The 15222-nt window shown below is 43.2% G+C and overlaps 2 protein-coding genes across 4 annotated transcripts in view; one reads left to right on the forward strand and one right to left on the reverse strand.

Moving 5' to 3' along the window:
- The window catches only part of ERO1A (endoplasmic reticulum oxidoreductase 1 alpha), a 35052-nt gene extending 23121 nt beyond the window's left edge, over nt 1-11931 (forward strand). The window contains exons 9-15 of one of the 2 annotated variants that reach the window (XM_077819629.1): nt 3408-3434; nt 3610-3702; nt 5406-5652; nt 8222-8291; nt 8649-8735; nt 9596-9729; nt 11466-11931. In XM_077819629.1, coding sequence (XP_077675755.1) covers nt 3408-3434; nt 3610-3702; nt 5406-5652; nt 8222-8291; nt 8649-8735; nt 9596-9729; nt 11466-11523 — 716 coding nt within the window. In that variant the 3' untranslated portion in view covers nt 11524-11931. The remainder of the gene's footprint in view (nt 1-3407; nt 3435-3609; nt 3703-5405; nt 5653-8221; nt 8292-8648; nt 8736-9595; nt 9730-11465) is intronic. The other variant, XM_077819630.1, reaches the window with a different exon arrangement.
- Nucleotides 11932-12068: 137 nt separating this feature from the next.
- GPR137C (G protein-coupled receptor 137C) overlaps nt 12069-15222 on the reverse strand; it is a 32271-nt gene continuing 29117 nt past the window's right edge. Inside the window, exons 8-9 of one of the 2 annotated variants that reach the window (XR_013346459.1) lie at nt 14130-14353; nt 12069-12706 (exon numbers count right to left, since the gene is read on the reverse strand). The gene's annotated coding sequence lies outside the window, so the exon portion shown is untranslated. The remainder of the gene's footprint in view (nt 12707-14129; nt 14354-15222) is intronic. The other variant, XR_013346458.1, reaches the window with a different exon arrangement.

Raw genomic sequence — 15222 nt, forward strand, 5'->3', positions numbered from 1 at the left:
ATTTATGCTGGCTCTCTGAATTAAAAAGAAAAATGATTTAGATCAAGCCTAGAACTGTGTGTGTACCATAAAGGACATTGCAGAGGGATGATGTTTTGTTGTGTAACAGCCCAGGAAAAACAGTCTGACTCAGCACCATTGAAATCAACGTGAGCTTTGACGTTGACTGGGAACAGGATTGGTATATGGGCACTCACTTTTTATACTTGAAGATGCTAAGGGCATTTAAGAATGTCCCTATGAAATAAGGCCTCCATTGTATTAGCCTCTTTACAAACATCTAGTAAGAGATGGACCCTGCCCTAGGGGTTATGATCTAAATAGTCAAGATGAACAAAGGGTGGCAAGGAGAACAGAGTCAGAGAGGTGAAGTGACCCAGGACACGCAGCTACTCAGTTGCAGAGTTGGGAATAGAACCGGGGTCTCCTGACACCCAGTCTAATACCCTATTCACTAGGCCACACTGCCTCTCTCCTCTTCATTTGAAATCTAACCCCATTGTTCATGCTAGCTCTTATGTATGAAAGCCTGAGAAAACGTTTGTCCAATTGCAGCAGTCCAGGCATCTGTGTTGACAGCTAATTTTAACCATGGGCGTTAGCAAAAGAGAAGTCTGGGGACTGGGTTTTCACTTGATTTAAAAGAATCTGAATTCTGTCCGCAAAAGCTCCTGCAGTTCATTCTTTGATTAACACATGAAGAAAATGAGAGTATGCTCAAAGAGCAATGTAGCTGGACAAAATAGACAAAGGAAAATAAAATAAGGGTGCCGCCTTCTGATGATCTCATTGTACTGTGTGTGTAACTTCAGCTTTGTCTTGTCCACATGAGAAGGTAAGTGGAGAAATCCCCATTTTGCAGATGAGGTACACAAAGATTGACCCATTGAGGTCAATGTGAGTCTTCCCTTAGCCGTGAATGAGCTTTGGATAGGTCCCTAAATAATTTACCCAAGTCACGTGGGAAGTCTGTGGCAGAGGTGGAAAGAGGAAAGCAGGTCACCTACCTTCCAGTCCTGTGTTTACTAATCCCGTGATCATTTTTCTTCCCCCAAAGCCCTTGGGAGTGATCTTAATACCTTGTAGCAGTTACTTCCATGCTAGTCAGTCTCTCAAAGCACTCTGCTTATCTCGTACCTTTACTGCACCAGCTTGAGATAATCTAACGCGCACGTATACAGTGCTTTTAAACACTGGTAACACTACTTATTCTCTTGTCTGAGCCGATTTAACAACAATATCTGGATAGTCTTTACACTTTGGAATTAATTCTAGTGGTGTAATTTTTGTTGTTGTTTTTCCCCCTCCCCCCAGGAGATGATGATGGTGAGTGACTTGTGTTGATTTCTGTTGTGGTCAGGAAAAAAAAAATGGATACAGAACTTTTTGCCTCTGCCTCTTCCACAATCTGAAGAGTTAGCATAGTCAGCAAGGCAAGCAAAAATGGGAATAGTTTTGAAATCTTCCTTTGTTCGGTTTCTCTTGCATGGATCTATTTAGCTTTACAGCTACAATCCGCTTAGCGTAACAAAGAGAAAGTTAAGGGGTGACTGGACCACTCTAAGTTCCTACATACGGAACAAATCTATAATAACGGGCTCTTCAACCTAGCAGAGAAAGGTATAACACAATCCAATGGCTGGAAGTTGAAGCTACACAAAATCAGACTGGAAATAAGGTGTAAACTTTTAACTCTGAGAATAATTAACCATGGGAACAACTAATTTAAGAGTCCTGGTGGATTCTGCACTACTGACCATTTTTAAATGAAGATTGGATGTTTTTCTAAAAGATCTGCTGTAGGAATTATTGGGGGGTGGGGGGAAGTTCTGACTTGTATTATACAGGAGATCAGACTAGATGTTTACAATGGTCCTTTCTGGCCTTGGAATCTAGGAATCTCTGCGACTCCTGAAGAGAACATGCCCCATACTTGAGGCTAACAGCCTTTGAGTGGGGTTTTCAAAAGAGCCAAAGGGTTTTAGGTGCACAGGTTCCTGGATCAGCTGAGGGCTTGCACTGTGGGGCTAAAAATAGCAGGTTAGCTGCTCAGGCCGGAGCCCAGTCTTCCCCCCTGCTGGATTTCAGAGCCTGGGCTCCAGCGAGAGCCTGAACATAGGCATAGCTATTCTTCACTCCGCAGCCTGAGCCCGAGGGAGTTGATCTAGGCTCAGAGACTTGCTGCCTTGGGTCTGGTTTGCTTGTTTTTGTTTGTTTGTTTGTTGACTGAGTAGACAAGCCCCCCGGTGCTTTTCAAAACCCCATCCCATAAGACCTGGACGGGGCTCGCTTGTTTTGGTGTGGCGGTGGTGTGTTTTGTAACTCTGTTAATGCTAGTTCATTTGTGGCAGAGGGAGCTGCTTTTACGTGAAGCAATGCCATAAGACTGGGGCTTTTCACAGGAACCTAAACACCCAGCATCACTGAAAGTCAATAGCAGTTGGCACCTATCTCACGCTTTCAAGGGCTCGCTCCTGTGAGATGCCAAAACGTCCTCAACTCCTATTACCTTCAAAGCTGAGGGCGCTGTATACATCGTAGGAGTATTTAGTGCCTTGCAGGACTGAGCCCTGTGCACATGCTCTGCCTGTTCCCAGTTCTTTGTTCCCTGTGGCTTGTTTCTTTCTGCTTGTGTTCTTTCTCTGCATTTTCTTCCATCACGCAGCAGTGAGCAAATACAAAGTCCCGGTTTATGAGATGGCTGTAGATCACACTGACCTTCGTATTGTTATTATTTCTCTGTTATAATGTTGTGTCTTCTGTCAACAATAAAAACCATTTGTTCCCTCTTCCCCTCCCAAAAAGGGATGCAAGCTGTTGCCCACCACTTCCCCTGGGGTTGTGTATTCTGCAGTGCAGTGCTCCCAGCTCCTGCTGATATGGGTGGAAAAGACTCTAAACTTTGCTTTGCTATAGTGTCAGTATTCTGTCTTTAGCTGCTAGCAAATGTCGAGTCTGACATTGGTGCCAGTCAGCTGGGAGGCTCTTTCAGCGGGGTTTTGTGTGTTCTCTCTTGGAAAAACCTGCAAAACGCAGCTAGGCCCCAACCCTGCAATCAAATCGGTATGGGCAAACTTTTCTGCCTGTGCAATCTCACCCCAGTCTTTGCAGCTCTGCATTGATTGGTTCAGAGGTCTGGCTGTGGTGTTCTGATTGGCAGATCATCACCTTACGATGTACATTCCTACTGTGACACCAAAACCAACTGTGATGTTACGACAAGAATGACCTCATAGGAATGGAGATACATGGATTCTCTCTTAGCCTGTAACTTTTTCCTAATTGTTTTGTGTGCTCTGAGAACAGCATTGAACAAATTTGTACCATGTTTTAGGTGATTTATTTTGGTGAATGTGCAAAATTTTCCTTGTCAAAGCTCTCATGACTGTTTGTTTCTTCATTTCCAGGGAATTCCTTTTACAGTTGGCTGGAAGGTAATGGTTTGTTTTGTTTTTTGTGAGTAATACAAAGTGGACTTTGTGGTGGTGGGGGAGCGGGGCATTAATTGCCAAAGCAAACTGTGATTAAATTAGATCTCTGATAACACCAAGGGAAGGAAATTCAAACATCCGCTTTATTATTTTACATTTCGACTCGTTTTCCTTTCAGGCCTCTGCGTAGAGAAGAGAGCTTTCTACAAACTGATTTCTGGCCTACATGCAAGCATCAACATCCATTTGAGCGCCAGGTACCTCTTGCAAGGTGAGTGTGACTTTCTGCCTTATTTCGCTAAGAGCCAGGCTGCTTCTGCAGTCAGCTTAGATGGGAATTGACTTCCACTGCTTTGTAAAATACTAGCTGGTAGCCCATTTCAGCAGGGTTTGGGTCCAGCTTCGCTCTCCTTCTCTTCTCCCTTCGTTCTTCTCATACTTCCCTTATATACAGATGACAGCTGGGTGTGGAAATAAGACGCACGAGGTTGGGTATACAATTATCCAAATGCCTTTAGAAGTCTTAAATTTTTAAAAAATTGGAAACCAAAGCCAAAAATTCCAACCATAAATTTAGGCTCCTGAATCCAAATTTGGGCACCTGAATCAAAACCGGCACATGCTCAGAAGTGCTGAGCATCCACATATCTCATTGCTACTGAATGGAGCTGCCGGCATTCCGCACCTCGTACTGAACTGCTGGAATGTGGCTCACTTTAGGCACTCTGGGTTGAAAATGGCTGGCCTTTGCCCCTTACGCTCCTCCAGAGTCTCCTCACAGCTCATTTTGGAGTAACTTCGTGCTTTGCTCGTTACAGTAAGTTTAGTAGTAATTTCTCGCAGGCATTCTGATCTCTTCAGTTAAGCTTTTCCAAGATTCTTTAACTTTTCCCAGAACATGTACACTGCTTCTCTTGAGGTACCTAAATATGGACTAGATGCCTGAATTTAGACACCCAGCTTTGAAAATTTTGATCCACACTTCTCAGTAGCATGATTTAAATGACCTCTCACTCCTCAGAATTGGCCAAGAATTGTAATACATTGCTTGTACAGACAGACAACTGCACACATTACAGGATTCCTTAAGACTTCTTAGTACAGCAGTTCTTGTTTAACAGACTCGCTGGTTAAGTATCTGTAACCTGCGCCAAAGGTGTCTCTTTATCCAACACTGCGTGTCAGTTAGCCACCGGATGGTGGTTACATCTCTTATGTTTGTATGTAGTTTCTCTCTTGTTTACAGAATTTTTTTTTTTAGGAGCTTGAACACTAAAAATATTTTCACTAGTCCTCATTTGGACAAATCACTTTTTATTTTGCTGCACGTCTAGTTAAAAAGGCAGCACAACACCTCTCAGTGCAAGGACATCACTAATTTCATCCGGGGGGTGCCTGAAGCTCTGGGTCCAGCATTAATTCTTGTTGCAATAAAACAGGGAAGCTGTTTTCCCTGTCTGTCTTCCTGCACAGGAAATCTTCCCATAACAAAGATGCCTCTCTCTGAATTTTGCAATGAGTTAATGGTTTTTGAGGGTAGGAATGAAGAGACAAAGGAAATTGGGGCATCAATCAATGTATGCTGAACTAAGAGATCAGTGGATTGGATACTGCTAAGGCCTCGTGTTCATGCAAATTACACCAGCTTAACTAAAAGTTTGTTTTTAAAACAGATTTAATTACCAAGGGGGTTGCATCAGTTTAGACCTGCATAGATCAGTTTAAAACTGGTTAACTTGATTTAGGTTGTACCTGTAAATTTACCAATATAAGCCAGTAAGATGATTTAAGAATGTCCACACAGGGTTTTAAATCCGTATAGAAAGCTAGTGCAACTTTGTGTGTGGACCAGGCCTGAGTTTTGTAAACATTAAATTCTAAAAATTAACTTTAACCACATGCATGGCATAGTGGGAAAGAAGTTTACTGCCCAATTTTCAAAGCCGCCCTTTACCCTTTTTTCTCCTCTCTCAGATACGTGGTTGGGGACAACATGGGGACACAACATTACTGAGTTTCAGCACAGATTTGATGAAGTCCTTACTCAAGGAGAAGGTTCTAAGAGGCTCAAGAACCTGTATTTCCTCTACCTAATTGAATTACGGGCGATGTCGAAAGTTCTGCCATTCTTTGAGCGCCCAGGATTCCAGTTATTCACGGGGAATAAAAACAGAGACACAGAAACCAAAAACCAACTGCTGGAAATCCTTCACCTAACCAAGTAAATAATGCTGGAAAGGGAATAGTGTGCAGCTATGAATCTTATATTCTCCTTCTTAAAATGTTTTAGAAAATAAGATTTTTCTGTAGTGGGATGGTATGGGTCAGCTAATTATTTTAATTATTATTATTCCAGTGTGCTCTGAGTAGTGATAATACCTAGCTCTCACAGAGCTTTTCATCAGTAGATCTCAAAGCGCTTCACATTCTTGTAATGTATTTAACTTAACACCCCGATGGCACAGGGCAGTGTGTTATCCCTATTGTACAATGGAGAACTGGGGCACAGAGAGGCTAAGTGACTTGCCCCGGTATCTGAATTCAAACGGTCAAACCAGGTACTACACCCCCTGTTTAATAGTTTAGGTTGTCTTTAAGCTTTTGCAGAACTGCGTTTAATAATGGCAGGTTTCAGAGTAGCAGCTGTGTTAGTCTGTATCCGCAAAAAGAACAGGAGTACTTGTGGCACCTTAGAGACTAACAAATTTATTAGAGCATAAGCTTTCATGGGCTACAGCCCACTTCATCAGATGCATAGAATGGAACACACACACACACACACACACACACACACGTGAAGATATCATGAATAAGTTGGAATATGAACATCTTCATCATCTGGACCCATGGAAAAGAAGCCCTTGAGGAATTCCACCATGATTTCAACAATTTCCATCCCACTATCAACCTCAGCCTGGACCAATTCACTCAAATGGTCCATTTCCTGGACACTACTGTGCTAATAAGCGATGGCCACATAAACACCCCCTATACCGGAAACCTACTGACCGCTATGCTTACCTGCATGCCTCCAGCTTTCATCCAGACCACACAACATGATCCATTGTCTACAGCCAAGCTCTGAGATACAGCTGCATTTGCTCCAGTCCCTCGGACAGAGATGGACACCTGCGGGATCTCTATCAAGCATTCTTACAACTACAATACCCACCTGCTGAAGTGAAAAAACAGATTGGCAGAGCCCGAGGAGTACCCAGAGGTCACCTACTGCAGGACAGGCCCAACAAAGAAAATAACAGAACGCCACTAGCTGTCACCTTCAGCCCCCAACTAAAATCTCTCCAGCGCATCAAAGATTTACAACCTGTCCTGAAAAATGGTCCCTTACTCTCACAGATCTTGGGAGACAGACCGGTCCTCGCTCGCAGACAGCCCCCCAGCCTGAAGCAAATAGTCACCAGCAACCACACAACAAAAATCACTGGCCCAGGAACCTATCCTTGCCAACCTATCCTTGCCAGGGCCCGATGCCAACTCTGTCGACATTTATTCAGATGGCACCATCATGGGACCTAGTCGCATTGGCCTTGCCATCAGGGGCTCGTTCACCTGCACATCGACCAGTGTGATATGTGCCAGCAGTGCCCCTCTGCCATGGACATTGGCCAAACCGGACCGTCTCTACGCAGAAGAGTGGGGACAGGTGTGACCTTGGGAATCATAACCTTCGAGGACCACTGGGAGGGCACGTCAACCTCTCTGGCCACTCAGCAAAAGATTTGAGGGTGGCAATTTTGCAGCAGAGGAGCTTCCAACACAGACTCCGGCGAGAAACTGCTGAGCTTGAATTGGTGTGCAGGCTCGATGCCATTGACTTGGGTTTGGGTGGAGACTGGGAGTGGCTGGGTCATTACACCTATTGAATCTATTTCCTTAAGTTAAGTATCCCCACACCTTGTCGTCAAGTGTCTAAATGGGCCGTCTTGATTATCGCTACACAAGTTTTTTTTCTCCTGCTGATAATAGCTCATCTTAACTAATTAGCCTCTCACAGTTTCTGTGGTAACTTCCAACTTATCTGTGTGTGTGGGTTGGTGTGTGTGTTATATTATCTCTTACTATATGTTCCATTCTATGCATCCAATGAAGTGGGCTGTAGCCCACGAAAGCTTATGCTCGAATAAATTTGTTAGTCTCTAAGGTGCCACAAGTCATAGAATCATAGAATATCAGAGTTGGAAGGGACCTCAGGAGATCATCTAGTCCAACCCCTGCTAAAGCAGGACCTCCTGTTCTTTTTGAGATTAATAACTGTTTGTTTAGCTGTCACTTCTGAAACTTACTTTCTATCTGACTGATCTGCGGAACTCTAGTACTAGCTTTACACTGCAATCCAAAATAACTTTAAACATCTAAAAAGCGATGGTCTTGGATATAGGGCGAGACTCTTTTATAGGATGTATGGGGCATGTCAGTTAACTAAGATTAGAATCTGGCCCTCGGCCTCAGAGGGAGATGCTGTAGTTCGTCAGTTTCCCATGCCCGGTCGCCTATTGTTCGTGACTGAGACATGGATAACTCATTTTTATTATAAAAATTAGAGAATTTTTATGTGTATGCAATAGATTTAAATGATACTGTAAAGTGTAGATTCAGAGCCCAAATGACTTTTGAAAATGGAATTTAGACTCCTAAGTGACTTAGCTGTTTAATTGCCTTTGACTTTCAATGAGACTTAGGAGCCAAAGTGCCCAAATCACTTGAAAACAGGATGTAAGCTCCTGTCACTTAAGGATTTTTGGAAATTTCACTCTTTCTTCTTGCTTCAGGTCTTTCCCTTTGCACTTTGATGAAAACTCATTTTTTGCTGGAAATAAAAAGGAAGCTGCTAAATTAAAGGTAATTGTTCACCTTGTGTCCCCCTTCCTGAAACTACTTGCTGACAGAATAAAGGACTTCTCACACTGGGTTATCAGACTGAATAGGATATCGTAAGACATTGATGTGCTTAAGTTACTAGACCAGAAACATCCAACTGGAGTAAACATGCACTAGTTTTCTTAGCATGTCTGATAATGTAGAAAGCTCAGATGCAGCACAACACCTGTCTGGTAAGTGTAGGGTAGAGCCTGCCTGATAGAGCCCCTAATACCTGAAAGCATTTCTTTAGGCACTAACTAATCGACATGTGATTTTTAAATCTCTTAACCATGTAACAACGATGTTCTGTATTTAAAAGTCCTATTTTTTTTAAAGGAAGAATTTAGGCTCCATTTTAGGAATATTTCTAGAATTATGGACTGCGTTGGGTGTTTAAAATGTCGCCTTTGGGGAAAGTTGCAAGTAAGTCCAATAAGCAATTTGTTCCATTTTTACAGTCTAGCACAGGGGTGGGCAAACTCTTTCTGGCCTGAGGGCCACATTGGGGTGGGGAAATTGCATGCAGGCCCATGAATGTAGGGCTTGGGCAGGGGGTTTGGGTGTGGGAGGGAGTGCGGTGTGTGGGGGGGGGGGCGGGGGTGCAGAGCGCGGGAGGAGGCTCAGGGCAGGGGGTTGGGGTGCAGGCTCTGGCCTGGCACTGCTTACCTTGAGTGGCTCTGGGGTGGCAGCAGCATGCACTGGGGCTAAGGCGGGCTCCCTGCCTGCCCTGGCCCTGTGCCAGTCCCGGAAGCAGCTGACACCATGTTCTCGCAGCCCCTAGGGGAGGGTGGGATGGCCAGAGGACTCTGCATGCTTCTCTTGCCGGCAGGTACCTCCCCCAAAGTTGCCATTGGCTGTGGTTCCCTAATCCTGGCCAATGGGCGTGGTGCCTGCAGGTGGGGGCAGCAGGCAGAGCCCTCTGCCCCCTCCCCCAGGGGCTACAGGGACGTGGTGCCAGCCACTTCTGGGAGTGACATGGGGCCAGGGCAGGCAGGGAACCTGCCTTAATCCTTGTGCCACAGGGCTGGCAATCCCACAGACCAGATCCAAAGCCCTGATGGGCTGAATCCAGCCCATAGTTTGCCCACCTCTGGCCTAGTGCAAGGGGTCCTGGTGCATGTCTGGGGCTCCTAGGTACTACTGAAATATACATGCCTAATAAATGAACCCCCTCAAAAATGACTTTGTTGTTTGTATTAATCTGTTCAAATAAAGTGATGGGAAATGAAGTTAATTTGCTAATCAAATGGCACACTTACTACTGTTATATTTATACTGCACAGACTCAGGGCTTGGGTACAGCTTTGAAGATCCTCTTTTCACAAAAACTGATAGAAAACATGCCAGAAAGTGGCCCCTCTTCTGGATTCCAGCTAACGAGACAAGAAATAGTCTCCTTCTTTAATGCCTTTGGAAGGTTAGTTTAAAATTGTGTTTTGCTTTTTTCCAATCTAAATAAAATGTAAGGTGGTGCATACAAATAAAGTATACTGTGATTAGTAACTGCAGCATTAACTCTTTAAAAGATGAGCAGACTTCCTGATGATTACAGTTCTAAATTTCAGTTGATTGTTTTGATATAGTTTAAAGTAGGAGTAAGCAATAATGTTCTGTTTCATTTTCTATGATTTAAAGATAATGCTTAAGGCTCTCATATGACGAATTCAGAAGTCTGTAAGAAATTGCATGTATCTGTTTTAGGAACACATTGTCCAACAAAGGTACCCATTTTTAGGTCTCTGTTTAATGTGGAGGCTGACCTTTAAAGCTTCGAAGTTGTATCAGTTTACTTTTAAAACATTTATTTGCAAGAGTTCTGTTTAACAGACATCCATCAATCAGGCTCTTTGGGAGCTAGGGAGGTTTGTTTGGCAGTAACTGTGGAAAAAAAACCTTTCAAAAGAAAAACGTTATTGAAAGATGTTTTGGTTACACGCCATACCTTTGTTCCGTTAACAGGTCTGGAGTTCTTAGTTGGCTCACAGGGGTTTTCTGTGAGATTCTTTGCACCAAGTTACTGGCTTTTAAAGTTTTGTAGTCCTGGTTTATAGCTAAATTAATTTCAAACCAAGCCTCTGAGTTTTATCCTCTAACGCCAGTTGGTAGCACATGGCAGGGGGAAAACTCCAGGGTAGATAAGTTGGTCTGGAAAACATTAAGCACTTTCTTCAGCAGGTTGACATTTTTCAGCTTGTGCAGAGAGGCAAAAAAACAAACCACTGAGTGCCGCTCCCATCCTTTTTAAAAAAAGAGTTCTGGCTACTGAGATTCACTTTTTAATGTGCTGATTTAGTGGTACCTTAGGAAACAGCTTGTATGAAATTGGGAGCATGCCACAGGTGAATATTTCCAAAGGAAGCTGATTAGTGACAAATTTCCCCCCTCTCCATCCCCCCCCCCATCATTCCCCCCCCCCCAAGTCCTTTTATGTGCTAAAGTACCGTGCAGGAGTCAACTCCAATCTGAAGCTGTATCCAGCAATCAGGGCTTTCATTCCACTTTATCTTCCCATCTATATGGGCTGGAAGTGCTTTGTAAAACAAACATTTAACCACATCAAGACAAACTGAAATGTTCATTTCTTCATCATATGTTTGTAAATGACTTTCAAATCAGCTAGTCAGTATCCTCTGTTAAGGAAAAAAGAATACAATGAAGGAGCATAGATTGCTGTTATAATATGGGAAGTTAAGCAAGGGACTTGCCCTGGTGGTTCTCTCACTGATGCCAAACCTCCTGTAGCAAAGTGCATTTTGCAATAAAATGACTTGAGGTGTGCAATTCAGAAACTTTTAAAACAAACACCAGTTTATCTGTAAGTTGTTTCGACAGCCCTTCTGAATGGCTGTTTTAATTTTATAGATGGCTTCATGACAACCTCTGTTGAGCAACCGTATTTGACCACACCTTAGCTAACGTTCTATTTATGAAGGGCCTGCTTCTGTTACCACGATTAAGAATGTATAATTTACATATGGCTTTAAAATGAGTCAGCAAAACTTGTTTCAGTTCCATAATTCCTTTTAACATGCAAAAATCCTTAGCTGCAAGAACTGTTTTCTAATGTTATTTGCATTTATATAAAAACATTTAAAATGAGTCCTTGTGTATTTTAGATTTCTTACCTTTTTTCCTCCTTTCTCTTGCATACAGGATTTCAACTAGCATTAGAGAGCTGGAAAACTTCAAGAACTTGTTACGAAATATGTAGTGAATTTGTCTCTCAGAAAAAGACTTAAATTACCTTTTTTATTCTGTTTTCTATAAAAGAGGACAAATCAGATTTCCTTCACACTTCAGACAACCAATAGGGAAAAGACACTGGAAGAACTCTTCACTTTACAGAATGATTGCAGCAGTAACCTGCTGAGACCAGATCTTTTGTACAAAGCAGCTGCTTTTTGTAAAGGGGTGGGGGAAAAATTTGATTGTGTAAAGTAAAATGATCAGTTTTTATTTTTTGAAAATTTTGAATGATTGACTAATGATTAAATATGTGCTGCACTCCTTCCTTTGATAAAAAACTTATGTTTTTGTTTACCTTCAGAAATTGACAGTCTTGGTGAAAATGTGACACTGGACAAATGCAGAAATACAAAATACAACTACAGTAACTCACTAGGGGTTGTCTGTGTTCAATAGTTTTTTTCCAGACCCCACCATTTAAGTTGTTTTAAAGGCAACATTTTGAGAGAGTGTAAAATAGAAACACTCTTCACTTGGTACAGTCCTGGGGCAGCGTACAGCGTAGCTTGGAGGAGCCACCTAAACTTCATGGTTGATGATATAAAGGACAACTGCTCTCTGTTGCTCTAGGTTTGTCTACAGGGGAAAGCTGCACCAATTGAAATAAAGGTGTGATTCTAAACCAGTGCAAATCCCTGCATGGATGCACTTTATTTCAGTTTTAAACAAGGCTTCTTTCAGTTTAGCTTAAGTCAGTTAGGAATCAGTTTGAGCTGTAGCTCACAAAAGCTTATGCTCAGATAAACTGGTTAGTCTCTAAGGTGCCACTAGTACTCCTTTTCTTACTGCTATAAGTGATCACACAGAGGTTTGCATCAATTTAAATCATTTAAAAATCCAGTTAAAGTGAAACTGGTGAAACCTTGTGTAGACAAAACCTAAAACAGTATTTGCTCTGACTACACTTTTCCCTTAACCCTATTTTAGAAGGGTAGTTAGAGTACAATATGCGAGTTGGATACTTCTAGTCAAATCAAGAATGGTTCTATACAAATGAATCTCAGTGCATCAGCAATCACAGCAGGTCTTAAAGGTTGCCAGACACTTCTTCCCCAGAGGCTGAGATGAGACTGGCACATCTCCCTCAGCAGGTGAGAAACTTCTGTAATTCCTGAGGAATTACACACCAGTCAGCTTAACTTCCGTACCTGAAAAGATAATGGAGCAAATAATTAAGCCATCAGTTTGCAAATATCTAGAAGATAAGGTGATAAGTAACAGTCAGCATGGATTTGTCAAGAACAAATAGTCAAACCAACCTTTCTTTGACAGGGTAACAAGCCTTGTGGATAGGGGGGGAAGCAGTAGATTGATACATCTTGACTTTAGTAAAGCTTTTGTTATTGTCTCGCATGACCCTCTCAAACAAACTAGGGAAGTGCAACCTAGATGGAGCTACTATAAGGTGGGTGCAAAACTGGTTGGAAAACTGTTCCCAGAGGGTAGTTCTCAGTGGTTCAGTGTCATGCTGGAAGGGCATCACGAGTGGAGTCCCACAGGGATCAGTTCTGGGGCTGATTCTGTTCAATATATTCATCAGTGATTTAGATAATGCCATATAGAGCACACTTATAAGGTTTGTGGACAATACCAAGTTGAGAGGGGTTGCAAGTGCTTTGGAGGATAGGATTATAATTCAAAATGATCTAGACAAACTGGAGAAATGGTCTGAAGTAAATATTGAATTTCATCCTAAGGACAAACACAAAGTATTCCACTTAAGGAGGAACAATCAGTTGCACACATACACAATGGGAAATGACTGCCGAGGAAGGAGTCCTGTGGAAAGGGATCTGGGGGACATAGGGGACCATAAGCTAAATATGAGTCAGTGTAAGGCTGGTGTGTGTTTATTTTTTTTGCTTGCAACACAAAACAAAAAAAATATACCACCCACAAACATTCTGGGATGTATTGGCAGGAGTATTGTCAGTAAAACTAGTAATTATTCTGCTCTACTCTGCTGATTAGGCCTCAACTGGAGTATTGTGTCCAGTTCTGGATGCCACATTTCAGGAAATATGTGGACAAATTGGAGAAAGTCCAGAGAACAAAAAAAAAAAAAAGAGGTCTAGAAAACATGACCTACAAAGGAAGATTGAAAAAACTAGGTTTGTTTAGTCTGGAAAAGAGAAGACAGAGGGGACATACTTTTCCAAGTACATAAAAGGTTGTTACAAGGAGGAGGGAGAAAAGTTGTTCTTAATCTGAGGATAGGACAAGAATCAATGGTCTTAAATTGCAGCAAGGGAGGTTTAGGTTGGACATTAGGAAAAACTTCCTAACTGTCAGGGTGGTTAAACACTGGAATAAATTGCTTAGGGAGGTTGTGGAATCTCCATCATTGGAGATTTTTAAGAGCAGGTTAGACAAACACCCATCAGGAATGGTCTAGATAATACTTAGTCCTGCCATGAGTGCAGGGGACTGGACCTCTTGAGGTCCCTTCCAGTCCTATGATTCTACACATGCACAAGGTGCAGGGAAAATGAATGCCAGGGTTTCCCCCTCCTCCCCCAAGAGGGCTATTTCTGGGCCCTGGTCCTGGCTTTCATTCTCAATATGCCTTACCTTGGCTAGTATGGATTTCCCACAAGCTGCTCTCAGGATGAGGGGACATTCTTCTTCCCTGCTCCACCACCCTGGCATGTACAGGGAAGAAGTGTGCATGAGCACGTCTCTTCTCTTCCTCATAGCCTGGCCAACAGCCTTGTGTCGTTCAAGATCCTTTTGTATTAGTTCCTAGCTCTCCAATAACTATCCCAGCTGCAACAGGTCAGGCACTATGTTCCACTCTGCAAAAGTGGGCAACAAATGTAGGGACTCGGTCCTCCATCATTGTTGGTTGGAAAGAGCAATTCCTTCCCCCACGCAGCAGCACACAGAAGATCTTTGTCAAGTGCAGAGGCCCTGCTCTCGCTCACCACTTTTTCCTGAGCAGCAGCAGCAAAATTGGGGAGAACCCGTTGGTTCCCCTCCTCTGCTGCCAGCCCTCAGTTTCCTGCTCGTGCCAGCCGCATGTATTATTTCCCCGCCCCAAGCCCTGGCTTTTAACATCCACCATGAGGTTTCATTGTTCAATACAACCCCACCCTAGTTAAACACAGTTTCTGGAAGGCAATCACCTCAGACTTTTGCTGTTTGATGACTGATGGCAGCAGCGGCTAGGGTCACATGCTCCCTTAGGGAAATGGGCGGATTTTTTAAGTTGACAGCAGAAAACTTGATGGTAAGCTAGTGACTGAGCATACAAGTTCTGCTCTACCACTGAGAGTGGGTGTGTGTCATGAGGAGGGCAGGCTGCCTCTATGCAACAGCCACAAGTCATTTTGTTTTCGGTCACTGGGCACTGCAGAGAAGGGTGGACATGGAATGCCCTTTGAGCCGAGAGCTAGGCCCAGCCTGTGTTATATTGACCATGTTTAGCAGGGTAGTGCCATGGGGGTAGGTGCTGTACAGGCGCAAAGTGGCAACAGGCCCCGCTCTGAAGAGCTTAGGATTGAAATAGGACAATGGGTGGGGTGGGGAATAAACACATGAGCAGTGGGAGGGTGGCCACTGGCAAGGCCTGGTCCATTACTTCACCTCCCTCAGCACTGCACCATGCAAAGGGAGGGGAGCAGGTAGTAACAGGCCTAGCACTGGCAGGGGTTGAGGTTTCCTA

The sequence above is a fragment of the Eretmochelys imbricata genome, chromosome 6 (assembly GCF_965152235.1).
Source record: "Eretmochelys imbricata isolate rEreImb1 chromosome 6, rEreImb1.hap1, whole genome shotgun sequence".
Classification (NCBI taxonomy): domain Eukaryota; kingdom Metazoa; phylum Chordata; order Testudines; family Cheloniidae; genus Eretmochelys; species Eretmochelys imbricata.